At 42.9% G+C, this 16,912-nt stretch overlaps 1 protein-coding gene across 1 annotated transcript in view; it reads left to right on the top strand.

The window, feature by feature from the left end:
- Window positions 1-16,220, top strand: part of b9d1 (B9 protein domain 1) — a 32,351-nt gene extending 16,131 nt beyond the window's left edge. The window contains exons 3-7 of the mRNA XM_072481629.1: window positions 7,882-7,993; window positions 8,195-8,291; window positions 9,200-9,262; window positions 12,773-12,840; window positions 14,593-16,220. Coding sequence (XP_072337730.1) covers window positions 7,882-7,993; window positions 8,195-8,291; window positions 9,200-9,262; window positions 12,773-12,840; window positions 14,593-14,717 — 465 coding nt within the window. The 3' untranslated portion in view covers window positions 14,718-16,220. The remainder of the gene's footprint in view (window positions 1-7,881; window positions 7,994-8,194; window positions 8,292-9,199; window positions 9,263-12,772; window positions 12,841-14,592) is intronic.
- The last annotated feature ends 692 nt before the right edge of the window (window positions 16,221-16,912 follow it).

Below are 16,912 nucleotides of genomic sequence, written 5' to 3'. Positions count from 1 at the left end.
CTTGCAATAAAGGCCAACATACCATTAGCCTTCTTTACCGCCTGCTGCACCTGCATGCTTACCTTCAGCGAATGGTGCACAAGGACACCCAGGTCCCGCTGCACACTCCCCTCTCCCAATTTACAACCATTCAGGTAGTAATTTGCTTTCCTGTTTTTGCTTCCAAAATGAATAACCTCGCACTTATCCAAATTATACTGCATCTGCCATTGGTCTGCCCACTCGCCCAACCTGTCCAGATCTTGCTGTAGGATCCCTGCATCCTCGTCACAATTCATCTTCCCACCTAATTTGGTATCATCTGCAAACTTTGAGATGTTACATTTTGTTCCCTCATCCAAATCATTAGTATATATTGTGAATAGCTGGGATCCCAGCACCGATCCCTGTGGTACCCCACTGGTTACTGCCTGCCAATTTGAAAAGGACGCATTAATCCCTACTCTTTGTTTCCTCTCTGCCAACCAGTTTTCTATCCACCTCAATACATTTCCCCCAATCCCATGCGCTTTAATTTTGCACAATAATCTCTTATGCGGGACTTTTGTCAAATGCCTTCTGAAAGTCCAAATATACCACATCGACTGGCTCCCCCTCGTCGACTGTACTGGTTACTCGTCAAAGAATTCCAACAGATTTGTCAAGCATGATTTTCCTTTCATAAATCCATGCTGACTCTGACTGATCCTGCCACTGCTTTCTAAATGTTCCGCTTTAAAGTCCTTGATAATGGATTCAAGCATGTTTTCAAGGATGTTTTCCCTCCAGCCCATAGCGTCTGCGCCAGTCAAAACAACCACCTAACTATTCCAATCCCGTTTTCCAGCACTTGGCCTTGTATGCCTTGGGATCGCCAGTGACCATCTAAATACTTCTGCAGTGAGGTGATATAGTAGAATTCAGGAATAGAAAGAGTGCAATCACAATGTTGGGGGTTTACTACAGGCCTCCCAACAGCCAGCGGGAGATAGAGGAGCATATATGTAGACAGATTTTGGAAAGGTGTAAAAGCAACAGGATTTTTGTAGTGAGTGATTTTAACTTTCTCTATATTGACTGGGACTCACTTGGATGGGGCAGAGTTTGTAAGGAGCATCCGGGTGGGCTTCTTGAAACAATATGTAGATAGTCTAACTGGGGAAGAGGCCGTATTGGATCTGGTATTGGGGAAAGAGCCCGGCCAGGTAATCAAAGTCTCAGTAGGGGAGCATTTTGGGAGCAGTGACCATAATTCGGTAAGTTTTAAGGTACTGTTGGATAAAGATAAGAGTAGTCCATGAGTGAAAGTGCTAAATTGGGGGAAGGCTAATTATAACAATATTCGGCAGGAACTGAAGAATCTAGATTGGGGAGGATGTTTGAGGGTAAATCAACATCTGGCATGTGGGAGGATTTCAAATGTCAGTTGATAGGAATTCAGGATTGGCATGTTCCTGTGAGGAAGAAGGATAGGAATGGCAATTTTTGGGAACCTTGGATGACGAGGGGTATTGAGAGCCAAACCCAAAAGAAAAAGGAAACATTTATAATGGCTAGAGGCTGGGAACAGACAAAGCCCGTGCGGAATATAAGGAAAGTTGGAAGGAACTTAAGCAAGGAGTCAGGAGGGCTAAAATGGGTCACAAAAAGTCATTGGCAAACAGGATGAAGGAAAATCTCAAGGTTTTTAACACATCTATAAAGAGCAAGGGGGTAGCCAGGGAAAGGGTTAGCCCAATCAAGGACAGGGGAAGGAATCTATACGTGGAACCAGAGGAAATGGGTGAGGTACTGAATGAGTACTTTGCATCAGTATTCACCAAAGAGAAAGACTTGGTGGATTGTGAGTCTGGGGAAGGGGGTGTAGATAGTCTGGGTCACATTAGGATCAAAAAAGAGGTGGTGTTGGGTGTCTTGAAAAACATTAAGGTCGATATGTCCCCAGGGCATGATGGGATCTACCCCAGAATACTGAGGGAGGCAAGAGAGGAAATTGCTGGGACCTCGACAGAAATCTTTGTACCCTCATTGGCGACAGATAAGGTCCCAGAGGACTGGAAAATAGCTAATGGTATTTGTTTGTTTAAGAAGGGTAGCGAGGAAATTAGAGACCGGTGAGCCTTACGTCAGTGGTAGGAAAATTATTGGAGAAGATTTTTTGAGACAGAATTTACTCCCATTTGGAAGCAAATGGACATATTAGCGAGAGGCAGCATGGTTTTGTGAAGGGGAGCTTGTGTCTCACTAACGATCGAGTTTTTCGAGGCAGTGACGAAGATGATTGATGAAGGTAGGGCAGTGGATGTTGTCTACATGGGCTTCAGTAAGGGCTTTGACAAGGTCCCTCATGGCAGACTGGTACAGAAGGTGAAGTCACACGGGATCAGAGGTGAGGTGGCAGGATGGATACAAAGCTGGCTCGGTCATAGAAGACAGGGTAACAGTGGAAGGGTGCTTTTCTGAATGGAGGGCTGTGACTAGTAGTGTTCCGCAGGGATCAGTGCTGGGACCTTTGCTGTTTGGAGTGTATATATATAAATGATAAATTAAGGTAGACAAGAAGGCATATGGCATGCTTGCCTTCATCAGCTGGGATGTTGAGTATAAAAATTGGCAAGTCATGTCGCAGCTGTACAGAACCTTAGTTAGGCCGCACTTGGAATATAATGTTCAATTCTGGTCGTCACACTACCAGAAGGATGTGGAGGCTTTGGAGAGGGTACAGAAGAGATTTACCAGGATGTTGCCTGGCATGGGGGGCATTAGCTATGAGGAGAAGTTGGATAAACTTGGTTTGTACTTGGTGGAACAACGGGGGTTGAGGGGCGACCTGATAGAAGTCTAAAAGATTATGAGGGGCATTGACAGAGTGGAGGTCAGAAGCTTTTTCCCAGGGTGGAATAGTCAATTACTAGAGGACATAGGTTTAAGGTGCGAGGGGCAAAGATTAGAGGAGATGTGCGAGGGAATTGTTTTTTACACAGAGGGTAGAGTGTGCCTGGAACCCGCTGCCAGAGGAGGTGGTGGAAGTAGGGATGATAGTGACGTTTAAGGGGCGCCTTGACAAATGCATGAATATGATGGGAATAGAGGGATATGGATCCCGGAAGTGTAGAAGGTTTTAGGTTAGATGGGCAGCATGGTCGGCACAGGCATGGAGGGCCAAAGGGCCTGTTCCTGCGCTGTACTTTTCTTTGCTCTTAAATGTTATGTGGGTCTCCACCACCCTTTCAGGCAGTGAGTTCCAAATTCCCACCACCCTCTGGGTAAAAATGTTTTTCCTCACATTCTCCCCCTAAATCTCCAGTCCTTACCGTAAATCTATGCACCCTGGTCATTGATCCCTTCACCAAGAGGAAAAGTTTCTTCCTGTCTACTCTATCTATGCCCCTCATAATTTTATGCATCTCAATCATGTCCTCCTTCTGCAGCAAGGAAAACAATCCAAGTCACTCCAATCTCTTTTCATAACTAAACTCCCCAGCCCAGGCAACATCCTGGTAATTCTCCTCTGCACCCTTTCCAATGCTATCCCACACCCCCTTTTTTTGAAAAAAATTTAGAGCACCCAATTAATATTTTCCAATTAAGGGGCAATTTAGTGGGACCAATCCACCTACCCTGCATATCTTTGAGTTGTGGGGGCAAAACCCACGCAAATACGGGGAGAATGTGCAAACTCCACACGGACAGTGACCCAGAGCCGGGATCGAATCTGGAACCTCGGCGCCATGAGGCAGCAGGGCTAACCACCGCCACCATGCTGCCCCGCACGTCCCTCCTTTAATGTGAATTCCAGAATTAGCTGTGGTCTACTTATTTTCTTATTCTATAAATTTAGAGTACCCAATTTTTTGCCAATTAAGGGACAATTTAGAGTGGCAAATCTACCTACCCTGCATTTTTTTAGGTTGTGGGTTGACACTCAGACATGGAAAATGTGCAAACTCCACATGGACGGCCGCGATTGAACCGTGGACCTCAGCTCTGAGGCAACAGTGCTAACTACTGCATCATCGTGCCACCCCTAGCGGCAGCATAACCTAGTTCCAGCATAACCTCCCTGCTTTTAAAGTCTATGCCTCGGCTAATAAAGGCAAGAATATCATATGCCTTCTTACCACTGTTTCCATCTGCTTCAGGGACAGGTGTACATGCACACCAAGGCCCTTTTGATCCTTGGTACTCCCCAGGTCCTGTCGTTTATCATGCATTCCCTTGCCTTGTTTGTCCTGCCCAAGTGCATTGCCTCACACTTATTCGGATTGAATTCCATTTCATAGAATTTACAGTGCAGAAGGAGGCCATTCGGCCCATCGAGTCTGCACCGGCTCTTGGAAGAGCACCCTACCCAAGGTCAACACCGCCACCCTATCCCCAAAACCCAGCAACCCAACCCAACACTATTTGCCACTCCACCAATTTTCGTAACATCTGCAAAGTTACTGATCAATCCTCTGACATTCATATCTAAATCATTTATTTAAACCACAAACAGCAAGGGCCCCAACACTGATCCCTGTGGGGCCCCACTGGACACAGGCTTCCAGTCTGAAAAACACCCCTCGACCATCACCCTCTGCTTCCTGCCAACCAGCCAATTTTGGATCCAATTTGCCAAATTTCCTTGGATCCCATTCCGTGTCCCATGTGGGACCTTATCAAAAGCCTTGCTGAAGTACAAGTAGACTACTTCAAATGCATTTCCCTCATCTACATACCTGGTTACCGCTTCAAAAAACTCAATCAAATTTGTCAGACATGACATCCCCTTAACAAAACCATGCTGATAGTTCTTGATTAATCCCTGCCTCTCCAAATGCAGATTAATTCTGTCTCTCAGAATTGCTTTCAACCATTTCCCCACCACTGAGGTTAGACTGACTGGCCTGTAGTTTCCTGGTTTATTCCTTCCTCCCTACTTGAATAATAGCACCACATTGCCTATCCTCCAGCCCTCTGGCACCTGTTCTGTGGCCAGAGAAGAATTGAAAAGTATTGTCAGCACCCCTGCTATTTCCACCCTTGCCTCACTCAACAGCCTGGGATACATTTCATCTGGCCCTGGAAATTTGTCTACTTTAAGTCTGCCAGACCACTCAGAACCTCCTCTCTGTCTATGTTAATCTCTTTAATTTTATTACAGTCTTTCTCCCTGATTTCTATACCTACACTGTCCCTTTCACGAGTGAACCCTGACACAAAGTATTCATTTAGAACCTAGAACTTGGGACATAGTTTCAGAGTAAAGGGTCATCTATTTAGCATGGTGATGAGGAGGAATTTCCCCATGAGACTTGTGGAGATCGAGTCATTGAATGTATTCAAATCTGAGCTAGACAGATTCTTGAGCTACATACATTAATCATGGGAGTCCAGGGTTATGGGCAAGAGGCATAAAAATGGAATTGAGGCCAGGATTAGATCCATCATGATTTTATTGAATGGTGGCTTGAAGGACCAAAGAACAAAGAAAAGTACAGCACAGGAACAGGCCCTTCGGCCCTCCAAGCCCGTGCCGACCGTGCTGCCCGTCTAAACTAAAAACTTCTACACTTCCTGGGTCCGTATCCCTCTATTCCCATCCTATTCATGTATTTGTCAAGATGCCCCTTAAATGTCACTATCGTCCCTGCTTCCACCACCTCCTCCGGCAGCGAGTTCCAGGCACCCGCTACCCTGTGTAAAAAACTTGCCTCGTACATCTCCTCTAAACTTTGCCCCTCGCACCTTAAACCTATGCCCCCTAGTAATTGACCCCTCTACCCTGGGGAAAAGCCTCTGACTGTCCACTCTGTCTATGCCCCTCATACTTTTGTAGACCTCCATCAGGTCGCCCCTCAACCTTTGTCGTTCCAGTGAGAACAAACAGTTTATTCAACCACTCCTCAGAGCTAATGCCCTCCATACCAGGCAACATTATGGTAAATCTCTTCTGCACCCTCTCTAAAGCCTCCACATCCTTCTGGTAGTGTGGCGACCAGAATTGAACACTATACTCCAAGTGTGGCCTAACTAAGGTTCTATACAGCTGCAATATGACTTGCCAATTCTTATACTCAATGCCCCGGCCAATGAAGGCAAGCATGCCGTCTGCCTTCTTGACTATCTTCTCCACCTGTGTTGCCCCTTTCAGTGACCTGTGGACCTGTACACCTAGATCTCTGACTTTCAATACTCTTGAGGGTTCTGCCATTCACTGTATATTCCCTACCTGCATTAGGTCTTCCAAAATGCATTACCTCACATTTGTCCGGATTAAACTCCATCTGCCATCTCTTCGCCCAAATCTCCAAACGATCTAAATCCTGCTGTATCTTCTGACAGTCCTCATCGCTATCTGCAATTCCATCAATCTTTGTGTCGTCTGCAAACTTACTAATCAGACCAGTTACATTTTCCTCCAAATCATTTATATAAACCATATGGCAAATTTTCCATGGTTAGACAAATTAAATTTGAAGATGGAAATAATAAACCAAGCAAATGAGATCTTGCTGTAATATGTAGATTCATGGAATCACATAAAGAGGCCACTTGACCCATCATGCATGTGCCATCTGAAAAACGAGCCAGTCTCTTTCCAGCATTTGGGGTTATGGCAATCGAGGTGCATATTCGGACACCTTTTATGTGTTGAGGGTTTCTGTCTCTACTCCCCCATAACCCTCTGGGTGAAAAAGGTTTCCTCAACTCCCCTCTAATCTTTCTACCAATCATTTAAATACTATGCCCCTGAGTCACTGACCTCTCTGCTAAAGTAATAGGTCCTTCCCATCCAATCTAACCAGGCCCCTCCCAATTTTGTACATCTCAATCAAATCTCCTTTCAGCCTCCTCAGTTCCAAGGAGAACAGCCCCAGCCTCTCCAATCTTTCCTCAGAACCTTCAATTTTCCTGTCCTGGCCGCAGGATTGGAAATTCCCTCTGTACCCTTTCTAATGCAATTACATCCTTTCAGTAATGAGGTGACCAGAACTGCACATAGTACTCAGGTTTTGGCCTAACTAGTGTTTTCTAAAGCTCCAGCATAACCTCCGTGCTCTTATGCCTCAGCTAATAAATGAAACGATTCCAATGTGCCTGAACCACCTTATCAGCTTGTCTGCTACCTTCGGGCATCTGTGGACATTCAGTCCAAGGTCTGTCATTTCTCTACACCCCTCAATATTTACTGTGTAATCCTCTGCCTTGTTTGACCTCGCCAAATGCATCACCTCACACTTCTGAGTTGTACATGTATAATTTAAATACTTCACCTTCGTAATCAAAATATGTGGGGCTGGATTCTCCGTCCCGCCAGATTTCTGATTCAGCACGACGGCGGGATGCTCCGTTTCACCAGCAAGTCAATGGGGTTTCCCATTGTGGGGCAGCCCCACGCCGTTGGGAAGCCCCCGGGGCTGCTGGCAAAATGGAGAATCCCGACGGCAGAGAATCCAGCCCGGGGTGTTTAAACAGACATTCCCTGTTTATAATAAAATAGATTCCATTCATTAGAAATAATTGTGAAATATATGCTGCAGTAAATAATGCTCTCATTTTGTTGTATTCTTGCCATCTCACATTTGAGGGCAGTAGCGAACCAGTAAAGTCTGCACTTAATGTTGTTGGAATATTAAAAGCAATGTTTAGTTATCCAGTTTGCAATTTGATAATCTCCAATACTCCCCATCTGTTATGTCTAAATTCAGTTCCCTTAATACAGATGTCTGTCGAGTTGGTATTGCTCACACATTCAGTTGGGTTTCCATGTGGAGGCATCAGGGCTTGGTAGTCAGCTGTGGAATGTCAACAGCTGCATAAGGCATGTGGGGAATAGAAGACTACCTGCAGTAAAAAGCTTTCTCTTCCTCGTAATGGCAGTTGCTGTTTTATTATTTCTGCTTTTTTCTCTTTTAGGGTCTGGAGGAAGGGATATCCCAAATCACCTCTAAAAATAGGGATTGCAATCAACATTTTGTGTGGAACTTTCCTATGGAGATTACATTCAAGAGCACCAACCCATTTGGCTGTAAGTTTCTCTCTTTAAATTTGGGATTTCATTTTTAAAAAACTAAATAACTCAATTTTTAAATCTTTAAATTGATAACCATGAAAACATAACTTGTACATTTCATGAAATCAGAATGCCTTTAATCATGTTTATTGTCCATGTTAATCATTTGAAACATGTACATGTACACTGAGTACCCCTGCTTGTCCTCCTCTCAAGGGCCACAGATAGTTGTAAGTGTGTATGGAGCGGATTTGTTTGGAAATGACGTGGTCCGTGGCTATGGTGGTGTTCATGTTCCCACAACTCCTGGAAGGCAAGTCAGATACTTTTTAATTCACTTTATGGTTAGTATTTGAATCATTTGAAAGCCTTGTGGACCCAAGGAGGAAATATGTTAAATTTAATTGCAAAATTTATAATGAGGTTTGGAGTGAGGTTATTCTGTCAGAACCTGACTTTGCATTCCATGAGCGAGTTAACAGTGAGGGTGGGCCCCTTGATGGGACTGATGATGATGTTTTTCCATCACTTACTGACAATTAGGAGGCCGATAAAACAGGGCATATTTATCCTGGTCTGAGAGTGAAGAGGATGTGCCTGGGCAATATCAGTATCGCTGTACTGAGACTGGTCGGTACAGCAGTTAACTCTGGTGCTCTGGGTCTTCAACACAATAGGCAGGTGTTGTCAAGAACCAAAGCCTTTTCTATGTTCAATGCATTCAGCTGTTATGGGCAGCACGGTAGCACAGTGGTCAGCACTGGGTCCCAGGTTTGATTCCCGCTTGGGTCACTGTCTGTGTGGAGTTCTCCCAGTGTCTGCTTGGGTTTCCTCCCACAAGTCCCAAAAGGTGTGCTGTTAGGTAATCTGGACGTTCTGAATTTTCCCTCTGTGTACCTGAACAGGCGCCAGAATGTGGCGACTATGGGATTTTCACAGTAACTTCATTGCAGTGTTAATTGTGACAATAAAAATTATAAAACTAAAGAAATGTGCTTGTAATTAATGGTGACAGAGGTACAATGGATGTGGGACTCACGACCAAAAAAACCAGGCATCAAGCTTCCTTTAATCGTGTAGAGATTGCCGTTACAACGTATAATTTAGCTCATACCCGAGGAATAGGAGACATTTTTTTCGAGGTGCCACATCTTTGGAGCACAAATTTTATTTTATGAAATATTACTTGCAATTTACTTTAGAGGTTTGATTTTTCTGTAGACACAAGAGAACCATTCCAATGTTCGTCCCAGAGTCTTCATCTAAACTGCAAAAGTTTACAAGGTATGTCACAATTTAGTCAGCTTATTTCCAAATAGAACATTAAAACAATGATTGTTTATAGTTCCAGAACTATAAAATGTAAGTAGTACATTACTTCTCAAAGTATTTTATCACCACATTGTCATATCTATTTAATCAATTTACCAGCATAGTTTTCACTTTCTATTACAAATGAACTTCAGACTTTATTACAGTCATTAATTTCAGTCTTTAACCGGCCTCACCCTCCTGTCCCTACCTTGAACCATTTCCAAAAGGATGATAGGAATCACCACATGGGTTGCAGTGGTTCAGGAAAGTGGCCCAACATCACCTTTGCTGGGCAAGTTGAAATGGGCAATAAGGCTGATCACATCCTAATTAATACGAGTTGGAAAAAGAATCCAACAGTAACAGTGATATCAACTCACTTCAGATAAAGTAGTATTTCCTCCTTTGCTAAATGTTACATCGAATCGGGAAATTCTATTTCCCATCTTCCTCTTTACTCAGCTTAATAATTTATTGCAGTATATCAGTCCTACACAAGATCTCTCTGACCTTTTTCTGTCTCACAAAAGTGATGTCAACAGTGGGAACATACGGAGGTAATTTTCCTTTGGTGTGATTTTTGGTGACTGGCAGTGTGTTCACCAGTTGCCAGATAGTGCAGGAGGGCTGGTCCACTTTGATGGCCAAGGCTCATTAACATGGGACTGGTAGGCTGCAGGCAAAAAACTAGTGCCCTTGGGCAGCTCTCCAGCACTGAAGCCCCCTGCACAATCTGGCAGGTCGTCACCCTCTGGGCTCAGGCTTTGGCAGTTGGATCTTGGCGGAGACCCAGATGGACATTTGGAAGGGGTAGTCCTGCTCCACTGGGCTCCATAAAAAGGAATTACAGCTGGGCTTTCTTTTGCTGGGTGGTCAGCTGAAAGGAGCGAGGAGCGCATTGCATCCAATCCGACTCCTTTATAGATTATGGGACTGCAACTTTCATATTTCTGGGCCTCTGCATTGTTTCTCCTGATTTTTGTTGAATGTGGCCTAAGTAGGCAGCCTCTGATCATAAGTCAGTATTGATTTAGTCATAGGAGCAGTGTTATATTATTTACCATGTAAACTTAAAATTAGCATGAGTCTGATGTTCAGTTGAAACAAACTACACAAGGAAAGCAATCTGAGAAATTGGACTTGGCCACTGACAGGATGAAAAAGAAACATAAGGTGCAAAAAGGAATCTAAAGCAAACAATTTGGGAAAGGAATTTAGGCATATGTAATTTGGAAAAGTGATGAAAGGATTATGTTGGGGTGGTATTCATGTTTATTTGAGTCATTAAATGTTGCTGAAACTTGCTTACCTCAGTAACAAAGATGTTTAATTTCTCCTAATTTACATCTCAACCCAAAATTAAGTTTATTGACATAATAGGATAATATAACTCAAAGGCTGAGTGTTTACGCAATAACTGCCTCAGAACTGGCCGTTCTGGTCTTATAGGTGCAGTAGCTATGCCTTAACAGAAGATTGTGGTTTCATTTGATCACAGAATTGTTGTGTTGCAGAATTTGGCCCCTTGTGCCTGCACTAGCTCTGCTAAGTGCCATTCCCCTGTCTTTTCCCCGTACCTTGCACATTGTTTCTATTCAAGTAATCATTGAATGCCTCAGTTGAACCTGCCTCCACCACACTTCCAGACCCGAACCACTCATGTGAAAAATCATGATTATGGAAACAATGGCATCTGAATTTATTTTACAGTGAAAAAACGTAACCCTTTATTAAAAAGTTAGAGCTTGCGATAATAGTTACAAAATTTTGAAACACATTTGATTATTTTCCTTGCAAAGTTCTTGATAACATACTCTTCATAGTCTTCCTTTCCCCCAGTAGTGGATAAAGTCACGTTTAAATTAATTACTCCAATGTGTGTCTCCATCGTTGAGAATAATCTGTAGTTAGTGAACAGATGAAGAATTAGATAATGGGATTTTGTATTTAGCTGAATTTGTATACTATTAGCTGTGAACTGGGGGGAACTTTCAATTCACAATGTGCCAGTTCTGCTTGAAAATAGATTGAATGCTAGATTTCTACATGTCCCATGAACGTTTGAAGGCCTGTGAATTTTTTTGCCTTTATAGTTAATCAATGCATATTGGTAGGAATTTGACTGCTCAGATTTCTGCATTCAAAGTGAATAGGAGACAGGATTCTCTATCTCCCATAGCGGGGTTCCCAATGCTGTGGAGAATTGAGTGCCGGGCTAAAGACGGGATAGTTTGCATCCAATTACCTGATTCTCCATGCCTCCATAATGCTCTGACACTATCAAGCTCGGGATTCAGGTGGGCATGGATTGATGAGAGTAGTTTTCAGCATGGCCCTTACACATTCAAGTAGGGGTAAGTATGTAACGTAGTTGATCCCAAATTACTTTGGAGGGTCCCTCTCTTTCTCCCCACAAAATTAGTCACCCCTGCCGGAAACTAAAGAACAATCCAGACAGTAACAGTGAAAAAACTCTGCTTCATCACTTTTCAGTTCCTTATACCTGCAGCCTCAGACCAAAAGCCTTGAACAAGCAGCTGTTACTTCAGAGAAAGCCAACAATGATCGCAAGGTCTTAAAACCCCTCAAGAGCTGTTGGTCGGAGGCTTCTATTCAATTTCAAAGAGAAATTTTTTTTAGTAAACTGTAATTGGCAGGATAATAGCTTCCAGACAAGCCAGTAAGCTGTAATTGACAGGATAATACCTTCCAGACAGCCAGGTGTCTGGATTGTTTGTCATTTCTCTTCACACTTGATTGCATCTCAAGTACCCTGCTGTGAAGCTAACTGCAATGTTTATAAATATCTAGCTATGATTGTTGACAGGTCCTCACTACATCAAAAGCAGTTAAATGCTTTCTGCTGAGAAAAGAAGGAAGTGAAAGCACTTAGAAACATTGCTCGTCGTTTCTTTTCATGCTTGAATGCATCTCAGGCATGCGTGCGGGGTGAGAAGTGATGGCGACAGCTGCCCTCTCCCCACTCAAAATTGCAACCCGATGAGCTCCATGCCATATTTGCGCGGCAAGGCAGAGAGCATTGTCTTCCAAACAGAGAATCCTGCTCATGATTTGGATGATCAAATCCCGAAATGCTTTCTGCTAAAAGGTCAGGGGGTAGTTTGAGTGTATATGTCACTTCTCATTTTAGGGTAATCTCAAAAGCTGAATCGAACTCCAATTCACAGCCCCGGTGTAAATTGGTGTTACAGATCATTAGGCTGATCAAGAAACTGCCATCCAAAATAAAAGTATGATACTAACTCTGTTGGAAATGCTGGATGACAGAGACTCCCGTTTAGCTCAAAATAATTAATAATTCAACCATTTCACAGCTGCGCTACCTCCATGTGTTAAGCATTTGTTAGCTTGTTGCGTTGTCAGGGCAGTTACAGGTTTTTTTCCTTTCATTTCCCAAATAAATAACCTCATTTGAATCATTATTGGAGATTATGACTGTTGCTTTGTTCCTTTGTTTAGCTGGCTCATGGGAAGGCGCCCAGAATTCACAGATCCTAAAGTGGTTGCACAGGGAGAAGGAAGAGAAGGTTTGTTCCAGTTTACATATTCTTGCTACTGCTTCATATGATTTGACGAAATGAAATGAAATGAAAATTGCTTATTGTCACAAGTAGGCTTCAATGAAGTTACTGTGAAAAGCCCCTAGTTGCCACATTCCGGCGCCTGTTTGGGGAGGCTGGTACGGGAACTGAACCGTGCTGCTGGCCTGCTTTAAAAACCAGCGATTTAGCCTTGTGTAAGCAGTAACTTCTGAATTAATGTTACAAACTCTGGGGGAAATTTTGCCATTATAGAAATTAAATATCACAGGAACATAGAGCATGATTTTTGTTTGAACAGAATCTTTCTGTACCTCCTGCCCCAGTATTGGAGAGTAAAGCTGCAGTAAGAATGATCAAGCAGGAAGTTTATACTTTGGGAACTGAATTAATTGTTACTGTTCTGGCATGTAGTATGTTCCAGCAGGGTTAAAACTAGCACGAAAGTACCAGTTACTTCAAAGATTTTATGTAGATTCTACTATTTACAAGAAATTAGTTGGGTCTGAGGAAGAGAAACAGTCACAATGATACCACTAGAATTACTTTGTTGTTGCATCTAAAGCTATTCGGTCCCTTGAGCCTACTTCAATTCTTGGCTGAGTTCTACTTTCCCCTTGGACTCCTCAAGAATCTACCTAACTCAGCCTTAAAAATATTCAATGACCCTGCCTCCACTGTTCTCCAGAGAAGAGAATGCCGTAGACTGACAACCCTCATCTCCATCTTAAATGGGAGACCCCTTATTAGTATATCTTTCCCTACCTACCCTACCTCCAATAATGTCCAAGACCCTTTTAGTTAAATTACAGATTGTTCCTGATGGAGGCCATGGGGGTGCCCTCTGGCCCCAGCTGACCAATCAGCTGTATGGGCTTGCTCCAGCACAACCAGTGCCCTTGTTTTGGCTGGGGTAAGTGTGTGGGGTGGGGGGGGGGGATGTGTAATGTGTATGTGCAGCTTCAACTTGTCCACCTCCTGAGTGTCAATCACTGACCCGGTGAATCCCGCACCGTTTTTCATTGGAATCCACATGGCACCGGTGCTAGCCCCTTAATAGTAGTGGAATTGGTCCAGGTGTGGCACCAGTTTTTCTGTCATGAAGGTCCACGAATTCTGTGTTGGCATCAACACTTAGTCTTAGAAACGGAGAATCCTGCCCCTCGTCTTGGAATTCTCTCAAAGTCACTAACGCTCCTAAAGGGGGTAAGTTTCTTTGCCTGCCCCAGTGGCCGACAGTGTGCAAACAAACGGTCCGTTAACTACAGCTCTTAAACTGGAACCTAGTCTTGTCTGTACATTCTTGGTTTCTTCCCTGACGCTGAATGAAGACTCACGACAGCACCTCTTTAGCCAGATACTGACTAACCTTTTGAACTGATCTAGTAACAATCAACATGAGGGATATGGGCCAAATGCGGGTAATTGGGACTAGCTTTATGGTAAAACTGGGCAGCATAGACAAGTTGGGCCAAAGGGCCTGTTTTCATGCTATAAAACTCCCATTGATTTCTGCCTAGTAACAAGGGTGGGACAGCACTGGAACAAGCTGTATCGTTAAATGTTATAATTTCCACAGGGACTCTCGGATCAATGGATTTCCTAACACTGCATTGTGGCAACTCCCATGCTGTTAACTTGGAATTAGAGAATATTTTAAATGTTTTTAAATCTTTACACCAATCGTGTGGATGGAAAAAAATGGAATATTCATTTTATGTATTTCTTTTGCATGTTTAGTGACCAGAGTTTTGTCGCAAGGCTATGTTACCATCTCTTTCAACATCGTCACCAAGGATTTGAAGAAACTTGGATATGATTCAATCCCTACTAATAGTCATAATCCCGTGTTGTCAGATGTCTAAGTGGAAGTGTGTTTTTACTAAATTATTGACCAAGCCCTGTTTTGAAGATTCTATGTCTACAGTCCAAGATTCACAACTCTGCAGTAGCTATCAGGCTCAGTATCACTATAATTATTCCTCAAATCATCTCTGACCAGGAAACTATTTAAGTAATATGGGGATCATGGATGCGGATCTAAATATATTCACCTGTGTTCTCTCTGCAAAGTACTTAAGGAACTGGATCAGTATTCACAACTATTCAATTTCAAAAGGTTATAACAAAACATGTGGCTGTATGACTATCCCTGAGCCCACTGGCATCTGACCTCATGTTAGGACAGACTTGGGAAATCTCAGTGGGCCGCAAGATTAAAATCAGGCTTGTTCACTAATTAACCATGACCTCATAAATAAGATTAAGTATGTTTAATACACACCAAATATTTCACAAGTTATAGAAAATCTTAACTATTTATATAGTAATAGAACTATCAACTTCAAATGGTAAAAACAAAAGACATATTGACACGTTGAACGCAGAGGGAGCACATGGCTCTCAGTCAATGGTATGTGGAATCTGCATACATCTCGATTTATGCACATATCGCTTCAGTCATACACGGACAGAAACCTGTGGAATGTGGTAATCCTGCACGTGGTCAACGGTCAACACAATATCTTATGGGCCACACTCAGAACCCAGATGTTCACATGTGGCTGCAGGTTGCCCACCGCTGTCCAAGAGGCACTAATTGCCCTGTTGAAGAGTAAAATCCTCTCCAGGTGTCACAGGTAAAGTTTCCAAAATGTTACTGTCTCAAGCATTTCAAAGACTGGAGTCAAGGGCTATAAGTGGATAGGTGTGGAACACTTCATTCAACTTGGCACTTGCCCACATCACATGCAGAATAAAGCCCATTATTTGACACCTTTCTCAGAATTTCTGACAATGTTAGTTGTGGTTCAGTAGCAAAATCTTACCTCTGCCTTGCATGGTAACACAGTGGTTAGCACTGTTGCTTCACAGTGCCAGGGACCCGGGTTCGATTCCCGGCTTGGGTCACTGTCTGTGTCTGCACGTTCTCCCAGTGTTTGCGTGAGTTTCCTCCGGGTGCTCCGGTTTGCTCCCACAAGTCCTGAAAGAAGTGCTTATTAGGGGAATTGAACATTCTGAATTCTGTGTACCCAAACAGGCACCGGAGTGGCGACTAGGGGCTTTTTACAGTAACTTCATTGGAGTGTTAATGTAAGCCTACTTGTGACACTAATAAAGATTATTAAATGTAAACCCTCAACTCCATAGCTGAACCATTTTAAATAAGGACTATGACTTAAGTGATCAAATGTCTAAATATAATTGACTGACAACATGTTTTCTTCATTTGTTATAAAATGCATATGAAATATCTGTGATTCAAGAAAATTTCAGAAAAATTTTAACTGAGTTCAAGGTTATCCAGTAACTAGAGTTGTTACGGAGTGTGAAATAAAGTTTTTTTAAATAAAAATTTATTAAAGTCACTACAGAATGTTTACTTCTATCCATGTGTTTGTCAGTATTAGGACTATTCTCATCTTTCACACGTTAGCAATGATACTTGACCAACTAAATTATTTTTTTGGGTGGGGGGGGAAAGAAGAGAGTAATTGCGGTTTTGGACAATGAGACTGACTCCTCAGTCTTTTATCAGAATGGAGATACATATTCTCCAGTAGGCCTTCTGTCTTCCATGTATTTCTAATGCTGAATGAAATAGCATTGGTGACGTATCTGAAGAACTAGAAACTGTTGTGAACAATAGGAGCCCATTCTGGCCACTCACTCACTGGCTGTCACAGACTAGTTTTGTATTTCCCTCTTCCTTGGCACTGTTCTGCACAAAGGTGAAAAAGCTTGACGCTGACTAGATTGTGAAGGAATTATTCAAATGACATTCCAACAACAAACAAAATGCTGAAGCAATGCTCCACAAGGGCACTTCCCTGGCCATGGTGGCCTCCTTCGGTCACACCAGTTACCTTTTTCCTGCCATCAAGTTACCTAATCAAATATCTGAGCAACAGCTGCTATTATTCACTAGCAGTGAATAATTATGATATTTCCATTAACAGGATGCTGTAGTGTAGCCAAAACCATGTTCTGTACACAGCATAAATCAGTCACGTGCATATGAATTTCAGTGCCAGTGTGGCTAGGAACACAGGCTGTACAT

Source organism: Scyliorhinus torazame, chromosome 17 (assembly GCF_047496885.1).
Source record: "Scyliorhinus torazame isolate Kashiwa2021f chromosome 17, sScyTor2.1, whole genome shotgun sequence".
NCBI classification, from domain to species: Eukaryota; Metazoa; Chordata; class Chondrichthyes; order Carcharhiniformes; family Scyliorhinidae; genus Scyliorhinus; species Scyliorhinus torazame.
This window is presented reverse-complemented; position numbering and strand designations above follow the sequence as displayed.